The 23,169-nt window shown below is 38.5% G+C and overlaps 1 protein-coding gene across 1 annotated transcript; it reads right to left on the reverse strand.

Annotated features, from left to right (window-relative positions):
* Positions 1–812: 812 nt before the first annotated feature.
* On the reverse strand, positions 813–18,382 carry LOC136267158 (probable inactive 1-aminocyclopropane-1-carboxylate synthase-like protein 2). The gene is made up of 13 exons (XM_066062248.1): positions 18,183–18,382; positions 14,158–14,217; positions 12,899–12,978; positions 4,994–5,063; positions 4,710–4,776; positions 4,051–4,208; positions 3,327–3,427; positions 1,716–1,805; positions 1,618–1,663; positions 1,400–1,544; positions 1,210–1,352; positions 1,007–1,160; positions 813–955 (listed from the first exon to the last, which is right to left on the reverse strand). The coding sequence occupies exons 1-13, from the start codon at positions 18,315–18,317 to the stop codon at positions 924–926; spliced, it is 1,281 nt and encodes a 426-aa protein (XP_065918320.1). The 5' UTR covers positions 18,318–18,382; the 3' UTR covers positions 813–923.
* Positions 18,383–23,169: the final 4,787 nt, after the last annotated feature.

A 23,169-nucleotide genomic window follows, 5' to 3' on the forward strand; every position in this document is an offset into this window, starting at 1 on the left:
TAGCAACTTAGCTTCCAATATATTATAGTGATATACAGTGAACCTCTCTTATCTGGACCTCTGTTGTCTGGGCACCTCCATTGTCCAGACAGCTCAAATTAGCATGTGGCTAGCTAGTAGTTTATTGATAATAATAGTTTGGTTTAGATGAAAGCACAAGGGAGCCTAAAGGTTGCTGTACAATTATGTATACCTGTTTGGTAGTTTGTTTATTCTACTAATAATAACTACGGCTTGGTTGCTAGGTTACAATGCATTTTTACAGCCTAGGGGAGTGACCATTAATGCTCCCCTCTCTGCCCACTAAACTGCATAGCACTAACTGATACTGAGCAATAACCTCATTACTCATATTAAAGTTTGTAGGGGTTTAGGCAATGCTTGAACAAAGGATTGAGATATTCTATGATGGAGAAAGAAAGGGATTAGACCTACAATTTTGCTCCAGGGTAAGGAATTAGACCTAAAATTTGGTCAAATCCCCTCCTATTCCCCTTCCTTGCCTGCATGGGGTAGGTGGGACAAAACTTTGATAGATGCATTATGCTAAGTGACACACAAAAAAGGGCCTAATTTTTGTCTAATCCCCTTGTTATGCCCCTCATTTGTCCAGTTGGGGCAAAACTTTGATAGGTGTATAATAGCATCAATTCTTAGATACAGACATTTCTGAGATGCGGACGGTAGTATGTACCAGACTACCCGAATAAGAGAGGTTCCACTGTATTGTCAATGGCATAGCAAGATTTGGTTTAGGATGGAAACAGATAATTATGTATCCCTACATATAGCTACTACATGAGTACTACACGTTTAACTTATTGTGTTGTTTAATTTCATACTAAGCCCTTTCTACAACTACGTAAACAAATCAACTACTGAAATTCAGATGTAGTTTATTAATTGCGTTGATGGCTCATAGATCATTTCAGCGCCTTCTGCAGTCTCTGTAGAGCTGTATAAGTTATTGTATAATCAGTATAATATTCAAAGGGTGAGTACTAACCTAGCTTCAAGCAGGATGGCTCCTCAGCAAACACAATCCTAAACCATCCTGGTTCCACACCATGGAAGGCTACACTGGGAGTGATATACACTCCAACATCAAAGAATTTATCACACAGAGCTGTTTCAGCTTCACATGTACTGTCACTGAGAAACTACATCAGTGAGCATCAGTCTCGATATATCACACAACAACAACTTTACCTTATTGAAGTTAGCATAGATATAAAGACCACCCATTGGTCTGATAAATGGTACTCCATTCTTATTCAACCAATCAATAGTCATTTCTAGTTGTTCTCTCAACCGCTTGATACAGGTAGGGAAATACATCTTCTCCAGCCATTCTGTTAGGATAATATATAATGCAGACACTATAGCACTGCATACTAACCCCTATCACTGATCATGGTTGTGAGCATTTGACGGACATAACTAGCTGGTTGGTGTAGTAAACTAAATCTCCCCCTCATGAGGTCTTTGATGGGTTGGCAGTGGGTGACCAGACAACCAACTTGAAACCCAGGCATACCAAAATCCTATTGAGACAATGGCATGCAGTACATCAGACAATTAAACACTCTAATAGAACACTCAGTACACTATACACACCTTACTGAACCCCCACAGGAGATGTACAGCATTAGGATCAGGTACGCTAGTAGTGGTGAAACAATGATGTCATCTAACACACAATAGAACCACCTCACTTGTCAATGTTTAATACACTAACAAATTCTGCATCTTCACTGTGGACAGAGTTCATGTAGATCTCATCACTGATATAATGTAGTTGATTGCTACAATAGAGAAAAAATAGGTTATAGTAAATAGAGTGAAGCTGTGAAGTACAATACCCTGGTTATATTATCAAAGGCATTGATGATAAAATCAAGAGTATTTATTTGTTGTACAAATGACAATGGATTTGAGCTCATAAAAGTTTCATCCAGAAACTTTAGCAGCCTAATCTGCTGTACCCCATTACACAAAGGCCTGCTGTATTCATGTGGAGCAGTGTGCGCTACTGTATGCACTTTATAGGGAAAAGAACATATAATTTACTCCATGCCTAGAAATTTAAAATGTTTCATTACCATCTTCACAAAAATACATTATAAGGACTAAGTACAAGAAAACCTCAACTGCCTTGAGAAATGATAACAATAACAACTAAATGGTCTGTCCATAGTGTCAATATTAGCTACACACTAGTTCATTATTGTGTCTTCAAGTTAGTAAGTAGGGAACCCTAAAAGAGCTCATAAAATAACTCCGTGTGCACAAAGCACTGGATCGCCACTCTCTACTTCCTCCTCTAACACAGCAGTCGGTAACTCCAATAAAACAACTATCCATTGCAATACTATTTGTGACTAAAACCCAACTTTCCATTGCTTCAGTAAGTGCCTGAAGACTGGCCTACCAAAATTTTAGATCATTATCATTGGAATTATATCACTAGACAGTAGAAAGAGCAATGAAATCAATTTGTAAAGCGAATAAATTATAGGCACTTACATTGGTTTCATTTGCATTGGTCTACAGAGTTAAAATTTCACCCCCAAATTGACTAAGGTATAGTTTAACCCATTCACTAGCACATACAAGAATGAAGTAGGGCTGAAACGGCTATACAGCAATGGTACTAATGCCTATCCTGAACAAAATCTTTCTAACTATTCATTTTTTCATAAACATGTTTGTTTTGCTCATAATTTGATCAGAACAAACATTACACTCACGATATGACAATTAGGCTGGTAGCAATAAATAGCTGGTAAGCTTTCCAGTAAAAAAAAACTCGACTTCAAATATCCTGATTGCAAATTATTATCCAGGTACCGGTTTCAGCCTTATAGTATGAAGGCGCTTTAAATGAAGAAATGATGATGAATTTGTTTAGGACTACCACATTATGAACAGATGCGCATTAATACACATGCCCTTGGGGATACAGGTATAAAACAAAGATATTCGGCCACTTCATGAACAGGCAAACAAGATGGAGTACAGGTTTACATGTCCTTCCCTGAATAATATACTTGCATATATTTTTTTGTATAGCATGCATAATTTCACCTATTCTTATTATATAAGCATGCTGTGCAGGATTTGCTGAGATAGTCACATTATTTCAATTACTACTCAACAAGATAATCATTTAACATTAACATTGGCACTAAAATATACTAATATGCAATGAACATACCTCACTGTAAAATTGAGTGTGCATACTATAGCTAGAGAACTACTAAGAATCTATTCTCTCCAGCAACTGTGTCCTCCCCTTGCTAATTCAAGGTTACGTACTTACTTACCTATGGCAAAACTGGATCATTTCTCGGATTTGTTCTCTGGTGAACATCAACCCAACTGGATTACTAGGATTAGTGATGAGAAGTGCCCTCACCCTACAACCCTGGAATATGAAACAATACACAGCTTTACGCACAAGCTTATCAGATTAACTACATGCAGGTATACCACATGTCTATGCACAAAGATCTTTGGTACAGCGGTAAGCTGATTATCCAAACTAATATGGGAGAGAGACTGATCATACATCTGTCAAGTACATAAGATCAAAATATTGTTTCTGTAAACAGGGCAGTCCAATCAAGTTTATTCAGTTGCATTATGCAATAGAACATGCAGAACTCATAACTGCTGACCAAATACTCTAACTAAATAGTCACTTAGCAACAAACAAACAAAAAATTAAAATGTGAGCTGTATCTGACTGTTTTAGTACGACTACTCTATTAGAGTAACTCAATCTTAGCAGGTGTAATTATTTTAAAAAATAGAGTGATTTTATTCTCCTCCCCATTTTAAACCTCGCTTGCACAATATTCATGGGTCTACTGTCATACTATAGCTGTTTTTAATATTTTGGGTTTGCCAAAACACAATCCATGAAACATAAAGATTTATTCGCCATGCCTCTAATGTGTGCAAAATATTCTTTAAATGACATTTGTTCTAGTGAATGAGCACTCCAATCATTTATTAGAGGTCACAGAGTACAGTAATAACAAGTACCTCATTTTTAGCCTTAGTTAGTGTGTCCTCTAACAGTTTAATGGTTAGCATGTAATTGTTATCACTGGTACAGTCCACAGGGTAGATCTTCGCTCCACTTCTAAAACAAATGTCTACATGAAATCCTCCATAGTAAGGAGTGGGCACCATGATGTAATCTGTGTGAGTGAATTTATAGTTGAAGCGCAAGGAAACATCCATCAATAGCAAAATAGGTGTGGGTGGGTAATATTGAATGTGACTGTATACCAGAAGCCAACAAAAAAGTTGTATCAAGAGTAAACTATTCACTCTTTGAGGTGTTTACACATGAGCACAAGTAGGAGATGTAATGATTGGGTAATACATGTATGTACTCTCAATGGATAATGATGTACAAGTTTTTTTTGCATTTGAGAGATTCACTCAACCCTTGCATAAATCATTTTTAGTGAAACCTAATGGAAATAAAAATTTTATTCGGTGGAGAGCCAATATACACTGCAAAACATTTCTTTCAAATTTATACAAATGTGCATATGGAGTGCCTTGGATAGATAAGAATGGCCACAGACTTTGTGTGCAAAATGACCTAATACAACAATCACAGTACAAAACAATGCAACCATCATAAACTATTTACATATTGGAGGGTCTGTATATTGTATAGCCATACGTACCTCCAGGATCACATGCAGCATGACAAAAACAATCCAGTGAGGTACCAGTTCCATTGTGAATGAGTACCTGCAACATAATACACATTGACGTGCAATGAATCCACCATTGAAGGAGTACAGTGAAATCTTTGTTAACAAAATCTTTGCATTAAGAAAAACCTGTACAAAGATACTATTGGTTTCAACAGCTTTATGTCCACACACTTTTACCAATGGAAAAGAAAATGGCAAAAATGGATTGGTCTGAAAGTGTCCATTATAGGTTCCACTGTGTACTAACATACATCTGATGGCTCAATGGGTAGAACTGGTTTAGTTTTCCAAGTAAGAAAGTCAGCTACAGCTGCTTTAAACCTATGAACATTCATACAGTACATATAATTACCATAATTGCTTACTGTAGCTATAGGTACCACCACACCATGAGAGATGACAGTTTACAACACTCTATAGCACAGAGTACCCAATCGATATTACCATATTTGTACATTAATTAAAACTGAATAAAAAGTTACCTTTTATCACAATAACTTCCCTTGATACAGATACCACCACCTCATTACAGTGGCCACTTCCAATGGGTCCTATATATTATTTAGACTCTATTTAGGCTGTTTTGGGTGGGTAATAAATCTCATATACTCCACCTTGTTTTCTAATATACTCCACGCCTTCAAGCACAATATGACATATGCTCAAAATCGGATTTGTCCAATCGCTATGCGTTGTTCACGTGCAGTGATTTAACGAGCGCGATTATTTAGTCACGTGAGGACGCATAGTTGCCATGGCGCTAGTATTATCGTAAGAAAACCAGCCGTTTTTGCCGAGCCTACAGCAGAAACAGCCATGGATGAGGTAAGTGATCTGAGTGTAATGTGAAATAGAGTCTAAAGCAGTTATACGGGCACAATGTGGAGTCTATGAAATTTATAAACCCTCAGGCCCTTAGTAGCGCCCTCGCTTCGCTCGTGCGCTACAGCCCGGGCCTTCGGGTTTATAAATTTCATAGACTCCACATTGTGCCCGTATAACTATTATTTATTCATTCACACTATCCTAGTTTGATCAGAGTGTTTTGAGGTTGGGTTTAGTTTAAACTACTGCATCTGACCTCAATAGTGTGCATGCCAAATAATGAGCTAAACCAAACACACAATAATTTAATTATTTAGACATCTAATAGTGTTGTACTGATATGGAATTTTAGCTGATATTCCGATAACCGATATAAAAGAATGCATTGATGCCAATATCACTAGTCAATCTGATATGTAGTATTGGGAGTAACGCGTTACGTAATATTATTACTTTTGTGGTAACAAAGTAATATAATGAAATACGCTATAAAACAGGCAATATAACGTAAGTTACTTTACTTACAAATGTAACGCATTACCTAAGTAATATAGTTACTGTAACGAGTATAATATTACATACTGTAATATTATTACTACAAGTAACAAAGTTACTAATTTCGTTAGTTATCCTCTGAGTAACGCCTAGCCACAATGATGTAACGAGGCCTACTTAATGAAGCTTATTCACCAGCTTCTTACTTATAACCAAGATTTGCACATTGTCCAACAATGCAATCATGTCACGTGATAAGGAGGTAGTTTCACACGTGACAGCTTAAGGCTGTGGACACAAAGTAATATAATATGTAATATTATTACAGTTACTTTATTTTATGGGTAATATGTAACTGTAACTAAATAGTTCAGTTGCAAGTAATATGTAATATGTAACTAGTTACTTTTACAAAGTAACTTGCCCAACACTGCTGATATGATACATAAATAATAAAAATAACTTTTGATAAATAATACAAACTCACAAACAGTATGTGTTGTTACTGTTACTCTGGTAGAAAGGTATTAGAATGAATCACTGATAGTTCTTTGCACAATGTAAACTACAGGGTAAGCTGCTTGTAAGCAGCACCAACTAGAACAAAGTTGTTTTGTATGAACAATAGCTCCTCTGATAATTCTGGCATGATCTTGTTTCATTTTTCATCGTGTAGGTCTCCTACAGCAGAGAACAGTTGCTCAGAGAGCACTGAGGTGGCAGGTGCAGACAGGAATTGTCGGGCTAGTTTTGAAAGAATTGGAAATTCTTGACAATGCTGTGACCACCACATAAAAGGGTCACCTGTTTTGAAATCTATTAAAGGCACACTTAAGTACCTATCCACTTCACTAGTAGATGTGGGCAGGTCTTCATGCACTGCTATCAGCAACAATTTCAGAAAATACGTCTAACAGAATGCTACTTTTTAGTGGGCAAACTCTCTTAGGCCTTGTTGGTCCGTCCATTTCAGTGTTACCTTGTAAACCAGTGTCAAGTTTGGACATTTCTTTCAGTAAAATGTCTTTACTTGTTGCTTTAACAATATTTCTTGAAAAGAATTTGTCCTTAAACCTAGGGTCAAGGAAAGTAGCAAGAGATAACTGCTTGTTTTCTTCAATTCTGGTAAAACGTAGTTTAAGTGAATGAAGCAGTTCACTTTTCATAGTGTGAATGCCACTGTCATCAGTGTTTTTCTCAAGTGCTCTGGTAAGTATACATATGTACGGTATGATGATGGAAATAGCTGCAAGCTCTGCAGATATAGACCTAGTGATCTCTTCTACAGGAGCTAAAATTTCAATAACTCTTTTCATGATATCCAACTGGTGAGATGAAAGCTGTTGAACACCGCTATTTTCAGCAGCATATGCTGCTAATGCCATCTTTTGCTCTAGGACTGACCTCAACATGTAAAATGTGAAATTCCATCTTGTTTGGACATCCTGCTTTAACTTATGCTGTGGAATATTGAGGCTTTCTTGGATTTGTGAGATGCAAAAGACAAGTGGTGAAAATTCCCAACTATACTCTTGCATATTGCAATGATATCTTTCACTATTCTCTGAGATAGTAAGCCATCATTGATTGCTAACTGAAGATAATGGGCAAAACACCCAAAATGTGGTAGAGAAGCATCACACATGGCTTTAGCTATATTACTGGCATTGTCAGTGATCACTAAATGCACCCTCTGCAATGCTACTTTCCATTTTCCAGCATACTGAGTACCTGAGCAGCAATGTACTCTCCAGTGTGGGCTTCAGTAAGGCATTGGGAATTCAAAACAGCAGAAACTCGCTTGAACTGGCTATCAATCCAATGGGCTGTAAGGCTAAACAATGCTGTATCATTCACACTTGAACTCCACGCATCCATTGTAAAGCTCAAGTACATGTAGCTTTCATCATCACAACTGTTGATCAGCCTCACAACTTCCTCTTCCATTCCAGAATATATTTTTGGAATAATTATTTTCGTAAAATATTTCCTACTGGGCACTGGTAGCATGGTTCTATCAACTTCAAGACTTGCCTGAATCCTACATACATCTTCTACCACTGAAATTGGCTGGCAGTCAATTGCTACCATCTCACTGATTTTTCTGTGCACTCTGGTGTTGATATCCCAACCCTTACTTTGGTCTTCGACTTCGCTTAAAGAAAGCTGTCGCTGTAGCTCCCATTTTCTTGTTTCCATTGGTTGCTTTGGCTCCTTTTCTGTTTTCCTTTCCAGGTGTTTTGAGTGGATTTCTGTCTTTTTAAATGGTTTACAAGGTTAGTAGTAGTGTAAGACTTCGTCGTAGAGCCACCTCTGGGAACTTTCGCTTCACACTCATCACTAATAACAAACTTGCTGTCCTCATCAACAGTAAATAATTCCCAAATAACTGATGTTTTTCTTCTTAAATCATGGCTAGAGTTTACTGCATTGCTAGGATTACCTGCACTTGAACTCGTGCTTTCCACCATTTTTGGACATTAGCAATAGACAATTAAGTGATTACAGCACTTGCATAAATTACGTGTACTTATATCATATCGGCTAGCATTGTATCTGTTGATCCGATACCAATAGCTATAATTTAAGCCGATGTATGGTTTAACCGATAGCCGATCCAATTATCAATGCAACACTAGTGCCTAATGAAAAGATACTACTAGAACCAGCTGACTGGGTGCTCCTTTGCCAGGAATATCAACACATAATTAGAATATATTTGTCAAGGAGCCTACTGGAAACACAGTATATTAACCACATTGTAGAATGTTTTAATGAGTATGGCTGAGGTCCAACAAAAGTAAATTATTATTGTTAACCCAAGATGAGTGTCCTGGAATGCATTCATGTTGCATTCTATTATATCGTGCTGAGCTGGGGCACAAACTGCAATTTGTTTGGAGCTGTCATACTCAGGTTAAGATGTACCTCATGACCTCATATTAAATCCACTTCATCATACAGTATGATAGTAACTGTATAGTAGGGACCACAAAGGAGTAGGCGTGGCCCACGAAATAACATCACCCAAAAATCAGCCTCAATTTTCCCAGATGACCATGAGGCACTATTGGTTAGGTAAAACTAAGCCCAAACAAGCTTTCAGATCGACCCGAAATGCTTTCAACAAGTTGCTACAGAACTTTAATTTTTTTTTATTCAACGGAATTTTCTAGTAACTGACTGATGCCTTCAGACAAGCATAACTCGATAACGGCTAAGGCTATGGGCTTGATTTTTTCACTGTTTGATGTCGATTCGACTCGAGAGGTGCCTTTTGGCATACCGCAGTACATACAATGCATTTTTCATGGACTTATCAGTGTCCTCCTTTGTGTGCCATTCATCTTCGCTGACAGCAAAAGGTGTCGATTTGGCAGTAGCACATGATGGCTTCCCTTTGAAACGGGAATCGTCCATATTTTTCATAGTGGCTATTATGATTGCAGAGGTGTTTTTCAAACAGTTCTTCATTAGTACTGCTGCGTAACGAATGGGTTGAACATAGCCGACAGCAAAGCATAATGGATACTTCACTTTTCAGACGATAATTAATATAATTGGGGTGCGCGGCACTATTTCTTTCTTTTGGCATAGTTTAGACAATAATAATTATTGATATAGCTGGGCGTGCGACACCATTTCAGATGCGGTATGCGTGGGTTCACCAGTCATAATAAAATATTTACAAAAAAAGTTAACAAACAAGTACACGAAAAAATTTGGAATTTTCAGCTAGAGTAGGGACCACAGCACATCAATAAAAAAGTTGGAGTAGTCCATGATATTAAATCCCAGTAAAACAATAAGAAGTGTTATATTCCTACTGTGCATTTCCGTTATGGTACCTTGAACACAGTAGGGATATAACACTTCTTATTGTTTTACTGTGATTTAATATCATGGACTACTCCAATTTGTTTCAGTACTTTTTATCGATGTGCTATGGTCCCTACTCTAGTTGAAAATTCCAAACTTTTCATGTACTTGCTATTGAGTGCTCTTATAGGTGGCCCTGTTAATAAAGTTTCTGACTCTTCTCAGAAACTCAGAAATACATGTTGAAAATAAAGTAAACTACTAGTTTTATTGCCACATATAATGTACTACAAGTGTAAGTGATGTTTTTTAGGAGCTTTGTGCATCTGTCCCACCTCATGGAGACCTTGCACAGCATGTGAAGCACACTCCAAAAAAGTATGAGCCTTCTAGGGGTCTGATGAGTCCTCTTCCATATGAGTTTCGGAAACAATGTTGACTAGAATTACCAATGCAAATTGTAACTGAAACCTATGGCTGACTGCTCTGTTAGAGTTATTGCATTGACTACTCTATATATTAAAAATAGTTTCACTATACTGCTTCATTTCGTGTCCTTAATCTTCAGCCAGATTGCTGTGAGGGATGGTCTGCTGTTTTGAAACTGTAGCAGAGACATCATTACATTTAATGTGTGTTGTATGTTCTGTGATGTTATTGTGAGAAAAAAATATTTAAACTTAGTTTCAACCTTGGTTTTATACTAGTTTCAACCTTGGTTTTGTACTACAAGACTATATAGCTAACTGTTGTACTTGACTGCCTTATGAGAGTATTTTTGTCTTCCTGTGATAATTTTGGTACAACTGCCAAGCCTACTGTGATGGCCACATTATAAAATTATGATGATATCATATGGTATCCACTAAGCTGGAAAGAAACATTCAAAAAGCCCTCTGTGCATTTCATAGAAAACTTAACTGCTAGCACAATGGTATGTATATATATGTACTAGATAAAGCACTGCCGCAAGTGCTATATGAGAAATATAGCACGAAAAGAGTAGGTGAGAGACAAATATAGCATGAGGCGAAGCCAAGTGCTATATTTCGTCTCGAGACCACTCTTTGAGTGCTATATTTCCCGTATAGCACGAGCGAAAGGTAGTGCTTTATCTGGTATAGAGAACTGTCAACTTGAGGTACACACAAGACACACGAAACAATTAAAAACTCACGAAGGAGTGTTACGCCTGTGTTGCACTGTGCTGTGCCTTAATTAGTTGTTTTGTGAGTCTAGTCCATCTTCTCAATACTTAAAGTTTTTGATTGTGGTACTTTAATAAGCATATTTCTGTGATATTCCTAGGACTCGTCCGTTTATGTGAGCAAAACGTACTAAGAACGTTCACTGCTGCTGACCACAAGCAACCATCATCGAAATCTTCAAGTGTGTCTATAAATTAAATCCAGTGGTTTAGCTCTTACTGGTTGAGTTGACTGGTCAGCCAGTGCGGTCAGGCTATCAGCCTGCATTGGCTTGGTTGATTGGTTGTACTGGCCAGAATGAGTGATTACTCACTCAAAGTAGGCTATCAGCCTACAAAATAGACCTGGCAGTTCTATAATTACCTGATATAGAACTGTGGTCTATTAAGGTGTTCTATAACTGCCCAATATAGAACACTTGTGCCTTTATGGCAAATATAGAACACTTTTTTGCTTTGATACTCCCACGCAAAGTTCTTTATATATATATACCGTATAGCTGGTAATTTTTGAAAGGCTTTTATTTTCGGATATTTCGAAGAGGCCCTCCTCTTCGAAAATAATTCCCACAAGTGAAAGCAACCATCCAACTTTGGGTGATTTGTTTGTGTATTCCTTGAGTTTTAGCTCAGTATTGCTGATGATAATGGATTAATGAGTAAACTGTATCATCACTGTACCAATAACCAGAAAACAGGTGATACAGAATGGGAATTGATGTCGTCTGCTCTAGAATCTATGGTAGGATAGCCAGCTATGCCGGATCGAGCGTGATCGTGTCAGTGAATTTACTCCACTTGAGTCTTCTCTCCAGTACTCAGGAATGAGGATTATTCCATCAGTAAGTCAGTTTTCAGCAAACATTCACGCATCTTCATAATTTGTGACACAAATTTCCGTTTATTTGAAATCCATCCAGACTTCGAAATATGCACTCTTCGAAATTAAAATCTTTCGAAATTCAGATTTTGCTTCTTGTGCAAAAATTTCTGTTTCGAAAATAACCCGCTATACGGTATACCACTTTAGCGTGGGCATTCAAAGGCACCACTCAAGGTTTAATTCGCATATTGCCCGGGAAATATCATGGGAGAGTGGTTTGCCAATGACTGTGATTCCCAGCCAGTTTAAAGAAAAATTTTGACTAGTTATATTGAGCGACATAGAGCTTTGTGTTGTGGGACTCATTTTTGTAGTGGTTGCTAAGCTGAGTATATTTGCTAAGACAGACTAGTTGGATGTTAGTAAAAGACAATGAAGGCACAAAATAATTGCTTGGGCGATCGTGGATGCATATTTCTACCCACTGCGTATCAGCCATTTAACAGACCACAGAATGGCAAAAATACTACTGCTATGCTGAAATAGGTTAGTAACTTACAGTCCCAGGGGCGTAGCTAGCCAGACGTTGGTGGGGGGGGCAGACACCCCCCACAAAACACTCGACATTGTTCACAATTGCACAAAAGGCTAATGACCCAATGATGGGCTAGTCAAAATACGGTGTTGTACAGGGCTGGAGGAGGGAAAATTGAGTTGGTCAGGCCATTGACTATAATGTTGAAATTGCTACTATATACATGCCAATGAGAGATGAGCTGTTGCACAGTGTGATATTATATACCCACAGCCTTCAGGCTACACCCTCAGGCTTTGGGTGTATATCAGCAAATTCCTCGCAACCGTGGCATAACTATTAAATATATAATGTACCTTATACTAATATTACATATACAAGACTACTCCTTATGAATACAGTAGATGGTGTATAGTGATAAGTATACTATCAGCATCTAAGTACAAACATACTTTACAGCATAGAATTCAGGATATCTACTAGGATATCTAACTAGTTGCTGTGACCACTGGTGACAATCTGGCCTTGATAGCTATAGTGTATGACAAACTGTAGTAAGTTAACCTTCACTGTTCATGCACATGCATACAGACACACACACACACCCACCCATATCCACTTTTTCCCTATCACACACACACACCCACAGAACAGCGTTGTAAGTGGGTCAGTACTGTTGACCCATTTGACCCACATAGTAATCCGGATGGGACCCACGGTTTAATTAGAATAGAGGCGTACCCAAAGAGTTAGATTAAAAGTCCACAAGTTCCACTAATTAGCCCTACATTTTTTTATACCATAGAAAGGATTGTCTGCAAGAAGTGAGTAGCTACAAATTATCAAGTGGGTGTGGCTCCACGTACATATTATCAAGTGGGTGTGGCTCCACATAAGTTTACATGCAGCTACAGAATTTCCAGAAGTTAGTTATCCACATTTCAAATAGCAACACAGATCTGGTGATGCCATGCATGCTCACAGAGCACAGCTGATATAGTTCTGATAAGTGGGCATGACTCTACATACCCCGCACAGACAGCAAAGCATATTCCTGAATGGTGGGTGTGGCTCCACTTAAGTTTCTTGAGTGCTTACAACTGCATTTCCACCAATACAATCAAGCTTGTTAACTTATAGTCACACATGATCTCATCCGAGTCAGACCCAGATATTCAGTGAAGTAGATAAGACTCACTTTACCCAAATGACCCGGATCATCCAACCCACTTACAACACTGCCACAGAGACACACACACACACACACACACACACACACACACACACACACACACACACACACACACACACACACACACACACACACACACACACACACACACACACACACACACACACACACACACACACACACACACACACACACACACACACACACACACACACACACACACACACACACACACACACACACACACACACACACACACACACACACACACACACACACACACACACACACACACACACACACACACACACACACACACACACACACACACACACACACACACACACACACACACACACACACACACACACACACACACACACACACACACACACACACACACACACACACACACACACACACACACACACACACACACACACACACACACACACACACACACACACACAAAGGCAAACACATACAAAACATACACACATTGATAAGCATCAAACCTACCCTTTCCTGAATAAGGTCCAACACTGATCCATTGTGACTTATTGCAACAGAAATGATTCCCTAAAGCAATAAAAATCCATTGACTAGCATGTACTCATCTGGGCTTAAACTAAACAAATACCTATGACAAATAGTGACAGTGAGCATAAAGTAGTGCTGTGAACCTGTATGCAAAGAACCAGTTATTAACCAGTATTGTCTAGGTCAGCCAATTTACCGTATAGCTCCAAACAATCGGGGACAAAAACGTTTGTGATTTTTCGTGATGGCTGCTACAATCACATTTTTTTTTCAAAAATAATCAGCTTGAGCTGATTAGATCACATAATTTATTCTTCATCACTGCACGTAATACATGAATCGAAGGCGCCAAACTAGACCAAAGCAAATATGAGTTTGTACAAGTTCTTCAAGTGTGAATCACCCCTTCCTACGAACCTTCCTAGCCCAAATGGTCCTCAGTCAAAATGGGTTCCACCATCAACTATTAAGGCTGTGAACGATAGTGTATCAGCTGTGTTTTCAACAGCAACTGGTAATAGCACGCTGGATGGAAGGAAACGAGGACCATGCAGCAAACGGCTGTTAGGAACGGACAAGGCTACCATTGCTGATTACACTGTATCTCACGGAACTGCTGCAGCGATAAGGCATTTTAGTGATTTTAAAGATGAGTTTCTAAACTTGAAGTGGAGCACTGTTAATGACTGGAAGACAGCTATTAGTGACGACATGAAGAAAGCACATGGTGGAGGAAATTTTGAGCCTATCACAATACTAGAGGGCAAAAAAACTGGAAGACCATCCATACTTTTTCAGACAAGTTGAGCAAGCAATTACGGATATACATACACACACTGAGAGTAGGCACAGGGGGAGTAAACACACAAGTTGTAATTGCAGCTGCTACAGGTATGATCCAGAAAAGAGATCCAGAATTGTTAGAAAACATTGGAGAGCTGAAGAAAAGCTGGGCTAAATTATATTTCCTTGGTAATATGAATTATGTGAACAGGAAAGCTACAACTAAAGCAAGGTTTGCTATAAGCAATTTTGAAGCAGTCAAAAGCCAGTTTTTGCTGGACATCAAAGGTGTCAAAATGATGGAAGAAATACCTGATGAGCTGGTGATCAATTGGGACCAAACCGGGATAAAATATGTTCCAGTTTCTCAATGGACGATGGCTGAGAAGGGATCCAAGAGAGTTGAGCTGGAGGGAGTAAATGACAAGAGGCAGATCACTGCAGTGTTTGCGGGAAGCTTGACAGGAGACATTCTGCCAGTTCAGCTAGTGTATGAAGGGACGACATCTAAGTGTCATCCCAATGGAGTTGATTTTCCTGCAGACTGGCTCATATCTGCTACACCTAACCACTGGTGCAATGAACAGACTATGTTCCTTTACATCACCAAGATCATTGTACCATCTTGCAGCAAAAGAAAAAAGAGATGGGCTTACTGGATGACCAGTCTTCACTTGTGATTTTTTGATGAATTTAAAGGCCAAACGACAGAGAAAGTCTCATCCTGCCTTGATGAAAACAACATACTCTATGTAATGGTACCCCCAAACTGCACGGATCAGTTGCAGCCACTTGACGTCAGTGTCAACAAACCTGCGAAAGATTTTCTAAGGGCAAAATTTCATGATTGGTATGCTAAGAAAATCTTTACTCAATTGGGTGAGAGAGAGGGGTCTGCTGGCAACTCCACTATTAATCCTATCGATCTTAGGCTGAGTATCATGAAGCCTATAGGAGCACAGTGGATGATTGAGTTATACTATTATTTGAAAGGTCATCCACAAATTATAATAAATGGTTTTAAGGAAGTAGGAATTTTAGGAATTTTGAAATCATAAGACAATGAATAATATTATGTAAAATGCATGAGTACAGACAATATTTTATTTGATTACACAATTTATTGTTAAACTGATGTAGCTATAACTGTTCTGTTGTAGTATTATTACTGGAAATAAAGTGAATTTTTGATTTTTAAAGCAAATAACTATGTGTGGTTGCATGTCTTGTTGTTTAAACTTGACAGCAGATGGATCAATATTAAATGCCAATGCAGTAACAGCTGCAATAGCAAAGACACCACAATCCATTCCTCCCACCTACTTGTGAAATGGTTTCATAGCAACCTTGACCTGTGAGCCAGCATTGAACAAATTACAAATAACCTCTTGTGTTTCTTTATGAACTGTGCTGAAGACTGAATCGTAAATATTCACTTCTTTAGGTTTACATCCCATGTTACTAGCTACAATCCAGTGATCACCACAATCAAGTATGACCTGCACCTGCTCTTTCAAGATAATGGATGATTTCTTTGACTGTAGCAGCGTCGATTGCAGTCCCCTCAAATAAGGAAACTGTGCTTCTATAATTCCACAAGCTTTGTTGACAGGGATGTCAGACAACTTTTCTCCATTTAGGATACTTGTCTCTAGGTCTGTTTCTAAAGTTTCAATCTCATCGGTCTTTTCTTCTCTGATGAGTCAGTGTCGGAGTCAGTGACAATAATGCTTGATGCAGGAACTGCTGCCTGGTTTCGTATAGTTGGATTGGGCCTGGGAATTGCTGCTGAGCTAGTTGTACCATCTTGTAGTAGTGCATTCTCACCACAAAATGAATCCAGTAGCTTTTGCAACTTTTCCAGCTCTTCTTTACAACCTTCAAATCGAAGGTCACAAGGTACTTCCATTCCACCTTGGGGTAAATCATTGCTGTATCGTCAGTGGCCAGTAATCCTACAACGAATAAATTCGCCTCGCCGAACCAAGAGGGAGCACAATGTAAATATTTTCCTAGGAAGATTTAGATTTAACAACGGATACTGCATAGCGATCATGCTCATTATCTGTTTCACGCAAGTATGCCAGCTCTTCACCAATGTATATATGCTTCCCATATAGCATTAATATGGTATCCTCTGACCATTGCTGGATGAGTAAAAGAAGAACACTCTGCTGGACCATCACATATTCTCATTCAACTGAATTAGCTGTGTACATGCCTCTCAATCTCGTGATCGTTTACAATTCACAAAATTTATTGATGATCATGAAAATTTTATCATGAAAATTTTATCACGAAAGTTTGCATTTCATGAAATCAGGTTGAAATCACGAAAGTTTTTACCTCGAAAGTTTGAAGCTATATGGTACTGTATAGAAGGAAACTTTGGCGAATAGCAAACTAAATCATGTTTGGCAAAATAAACTTTGGCGAATCCAAGCTCAATCTATAGCTATAAAGATGCTAATCTGAGGTGCTATGAGTAATTGGTGGAGATCTATATGGTACTGGTTAAGAAGCCTTTAAACCTTGCATGAGTGTTCTGTAGTACCATAATGCATTACTGTACTGTAAACAAACCTATTGAGTACTAACAAATTGATTTATTTGGAAGATCTTCACCATTAAAGCTTGACCTTTAAGACTTGAGGATTCATCCCAATAGACAGTTGGTTGGGCCCACTCAACATAAAAATCAAATAGGTATGTATGACAACTGGCCGAATTGCTTATAGCACTCACTGCCGTTCAGCTGAGATTACAATATTTCATAATGAGTGTCTGCTGTGCATTATAGCTAGCCTATGATGTATGTATGTACATTCAGGCAAAAAAACACCATATTTTAACCACACACCAACACGGTGATTCATACACCCACAGTTTATAACGGAGGCAGTATAATATTGATACCTAAAGTATTTGAATACCAAACTTACTGTATCATGATATGCACAGCTCTTGTTTAAACATTTAGGGTTAACTATGCAATTTGGCGTTGGAATTTGCAAACCCTCACTTTGGGGTAGGTAGCTACGTACGCGTAGTCTCCACCCAAAAACAAATGGGCATGGGGAAAATGACTGTATTATAAATGGGTACATTACAAGTACAACACACAATTTATGCAAACTGTCTCGCAAACTTAAACGAGCGAGTTACAGGCACCTCGTCTTCTGACGTACTGTATACTGGGTGTTGAGTACACTATTGCTTACCTCAGGATTGCTATCTGTAATGTACGGATTGCTGTCATATCTTAAGAACGCTTCGAACAACGGCTTCATTCCGGCTCCTTTTTCTAAAGCAAACCTATTAGACACGTACCAACTGTCTAGCTTCGGTTTAGCCATCTTGGTAGTTAGTCTCGCGTGGCCAGACCGCTTTTTCTTCGTCACGGCGCTTATCGATTAGAGATTATAAGTAGCGATTCCGGAATTCCGTAAATTTTACATAAAATTTTCTCCGTGAATCTTCCATTGGAGAGTTGGCACAATCAATTCGCTGCCGTACGAGTGATTGATCAAACAATTGGATCATCTTTAGGGTTTCTGGGGGCAAGGAATACGATGGTGCAGTTAGTTTTCTGCTACAAATATGTCTGTGTGTAGTTTTATGCCAATTATAAGATTATTTTGCAATATAGCCACCACAATGTAATGTTCTCTTTGCAAGAAACGAACTAGCACATGTTAGTTACACCAAAGTGAGCATTTTTGTACATGTAGTTTTCAATATTACTATGCTAAAAGTTAGCAAATTTGCACCACAAATAGCTCATCTTTTTGATGCACCATTTTGGTAGCTGTCAAGGAGCTGTGCATTAAGAGAAAAAATAATCATATAAGCAGCTATAAATCAACAGTACACCTCCTTGCTTTGCATGCACATTGTATTTTTGAGTGGAGGTGACTGCTACAGAGTGGTTGAACTTCACCATGTGTATGCTGCTTTGCCTTCCGCAAGATCCTAAATGCATACAACTATTTAGTGGCTTTCTATGGAGGTGACTTTTATTCAGAGGGTCTTACAAGTAAGGTTACACTGTGGTCCATGTATTAAGGTATTGACAACAGAAAACAGAAGTTCAAAATGTTATTGCAAAGCTCAGTTATAAGCATTCATTCAATTGTGCCATTTTGGGACTATTTTCAATGGAAAGATACGGAGAAAATTTTGCCTATTTTTCAGGACAAAACTGCTTATAACTCCACCATCCTATGATGGATTTTTAAAAACTAAGTGTTTATGAGATCCTTAGGGAGTACTGCACAAGGCTATGCTAAATAAAAACTATTTCCATTAATTTTAAAATTCTTCCGGAATCGCTATTATAAGCGCCTACTCCGAAATAGGAGTAGGCGCTTATAATCTCTAATCGATAAGCGCCGTGACGGAGAAAAAGCGGTCTGGCCACGCGAGACTACTTGGTAGTCTCGTTCTCAGACTCCACCCACTGCGTTGGGTCTGATGACTTACGCTACGTTTTTGGGCCCGCCGCCATATTATTTTGATAAAAGGCATTATGCCTGTGAGTCCTGCTCATTACAATAAACAATTACATTAAGAATAAAAGTTATCAATCAAAATTTTAAAAATTGTAAGTAGAATTAGACGACACTACATAATTGGGTAAATTATTCCATGAATTGATAGTTCTTACTGAGAATTTACTTCGAACATTCTTTTGGGCATGAGGTTTAAAAAGTTTGAAGTCATGTCCCCTTGTGGTACTTGACAAATTCAGGTGGAAAATAATCCAGGTTGAAGATAAACATTCCCTTGTAAGATATTATATACCATAACAGTGACGTAGCCAGGCCTCCATGGATGGGTGGGCACACTCACCCACGCATTTCACACCATGCAACTAACTAGCACAAAATGCGAGTCCATCCTTAGTGGACTCTACATAGATTTAGTTTAAAACTGTTTCAAAAGTGCATAAATGTAACTAGCTAGCTAATAATACGCTATACACTGCTGTTCCTGCAGCTTATTTCACTAGTCTAATGCTACTGCATGAATGATTTAGAAGCTAAAAATTGAAACTAACTTATTACACCTTCTTGTCTTCGTCTCCTTTCACTCATCTATACTTGTACAAAACTCTTTGTACTCAGGCCTGACTCTTCAGATAATCGTTTGGCTTAATTCAGCCATCAATTGCAATTTATCACCTCCAACCGACTTAACACCCACTTTTCGTCTATCACTTTAGGTCACTTTACCCATAGATAATATATACCTTACCCGGGATTGGAAACTGGAGTAAATTTAATACAAAATGCGCAAGCCGTCATGCAGCATTGCAATAATCAACCTTACCTTTGATCGGTATGGGTTCATCTGGCACAAGAAGAACGAAGAGAAAGGGCAGATAAGCCTTCTAGAAGCGGAGATGAAAAGGATTTCTTATTATGGTAAGAGTTATACTGTTGTTTTACTGGTGTATGATCGTCTAAATTTCGAGAGCGAATCTCGTAGAACGCGTTTTATACAAAAATGATTATTAGCTTGCACCCTCGTGGTTCGGGGTTCTGAGAGCACGATAGAAGCATTCTTTTTCCATGTAAATGATACTGATTGAAAGCTAAGACGTTAGCATATCCATTCATGTAAACCAAAACCTTTAGTTCCACCATTCTGTGGTGAAATGACAGCATGAACTGCGAAGTAAGAATTTTTGCAGTACTACAGTTCGGGGTTCACAAGCCTTTTTATAGACGTTTTCAGCTAACTTTCTGATGTATTTCCAGTAATTCATACATATACAAATCAATGAGAATGCCTTTGAAAGTTATTTTCCTGTACTATTGTAGTGAAATATTCGATTCTTTGAAGCACACGTAAGTATTTCAATTTAGCTACAACTACACATTTTACAATGATTACTATTCCCACTCTACAAATGACAGGAGAGGTCATAGAAAGCTTAGGCTTAGCAGTAAAAGCACTTTCAGCCTAAACCCAAGGGTTTTCCGGTGTCCACCCCACTGAGAGGTGTGTCAATATACTGAAGGACGGTGTCTGCTGCTGTCACCTATACCTATGTCTTCCTTCACTGACACTACACCTGATAGAGTCTTTAGAAAGGTTGCTGTGTAGAGTGAAGCGATGTACTGTGTCATCCCTTAAGGTATTATATAATTTGTATGCATATACTTTGTTTCCTACAGGGTAGATTGTGGATTGATACGATCCAAAAAAACCACTAGAGAATTTTCTATATTTATTTTTGAAGTTAAGATGATGGACCATTAAGGAACACTTTTGTGGATGTACATTATATGCAAAACAGAAATTCTGAAACACAAACTGTATACTGCAGGAGTTGCTTCTGCAGAAACATTCCCTTTGTGTGAATATAGTTACTAGACTTACAATTTTTATTTGCATCAGTATTTATATCAATGTATTGCTGTAATCACAAAGTAATATAGCATTGTGAACAATTAAATATGGATGTTTCGTATTTTCTTACATTATACATGCTATTGTACAAGTCTCTGGCATATGTAAGCTTTTTAGTGCTGTTTTGGTTGACTTCAACCCAGAAGCTTGCAGTGAAAATCCGAATTGATATGCATGGTTAGACTATTTCTTTGAGCAGTGTTTCATGTATGTTCCCTCTCACATTCTAATTTCTTACATAGATGTCTACAAACATAGCCAGCAGCATAACAAAGAACATTGCCCTCACAATGTGGCATAACTGGCTTGGCAATTTTAAATCAAAACCTGTTTTCAGCAGCAAAACACCAGCAGTCTAGCAAACAGGCTCTGTGTCACTTCCTTTTGCTTCTATTGCCTCTGTGGATTTAATAATAAAAGCATCATCCTCAAAAGTGTTTTCTGCCTTGGCACCTGTAATGAAAAGAACCAGAGACAGCATTTCATTCCGGAAGTCATCAATCACCACTGATATCACACAAAACACTTAATGATGGTTTACAAACGAGTATTAAGCTACCTAACTGTAGTACTTATCCCTATCATTTATTTTAACAACGCCGGAAAACGGACCGTCACTGTCATTCCCACGCGTTGGTTTCTTCATTTCTAGCGCGAGTTCTTTTCGTTCCATCTTAAATAACACGGAGTAATGTAACGGAGGTACGTTATACAAAGTTAGCTCTTTGCAATGCTGAGTGAATCTGTTGATTGGCGTTAATTGCCTGTTTCCAATCCCGGGCAAGGTATATATTATCTATGCTTTACCCCAACACCTAAAGAATATCTGTGCTGTTGCTCACAATTCAATGTTCCAGATGAGAAAAATAGACTGGATTCCTCCTTCCTCTATTCCCAAGCCTAAAATTTGGATCACGTGATGCTGTGCGTTAAATAGAAACCACCGAAATTATTTGGATTACGCGATGTAATCGTAGAACTTATACTAATATCAACTGCTAATTTACAACGATAATATCGCGCTACCAAGGTATGCACTACTTGTCTCTTGTTCGTAATAACAAATCGGGCGGGCGTCCTTATGGAAATTTGGATGGGCACGTGCCCACCCAGGCCCACCCTTGGCTACTAGTCTGGCGCGGCCGCCCCTTCAATTAGAGTTTAAGGGTCTGGTCTGTCTAGCATCACGTACTTGTACAGATGGAATACGGTATTACGTCATAATAACCGCACAAATTCATATTCCTTTGTTTTCGTTGTTATCGATAATATCTTACTTAGTCAAGTAGTCGGCAAAAGTATTCTCGACAAACGCCTTCTGTTGTGTCCTCGGCTTTGAGAAAAGATATCTCCACGTAATGTCACCATCACCAATGCGCGAGAAAAATTCTTACGAGTTATGCGTTAATTTGCAACCAAGTGATCTGATTGGTTGCACCTGATTGTCGTAATCTGGCACAAGTACGCGATGCTAGACAGACCAGACCCTTAATCTCTAATCGAAGGGGCGGCCGCGCCAGACTACTTGGCTACACCACTGCATAATCATGTCATCACGATGCCTTCGATATGACAAAGTAGGAAGTTGGAGGGTAACCAGACGTTCATCGTACTCTAAACTGGACAGATCCTGAACACATTTAGTGGCTCTTCTTTGCACTCTCTCTATCTTGTCACAATCTTCAATATAATTGGGTCCCCATACAACATTAGCATATTCAAGGTGAGGTCTTACCAGATCCTTGTAGAGTATTGGAAGGGTCTTTCTATTTAGAGTGTTAAATGATTTTT

Source organism: Dysidea avara, chromosome 9, assembly GCF_963678975.1.
Source record: "Dysidea avara chromosome 9, odDysAvar1.4, whole genome shotgun sequence".
Taxonomy (NCBI): domain Eukaryota; kingdom Metazoa; phylum Porifera; class Demospongiae; order Dictyoceratida; family Dysideidae; genus Dysidea; species Dysidea avara.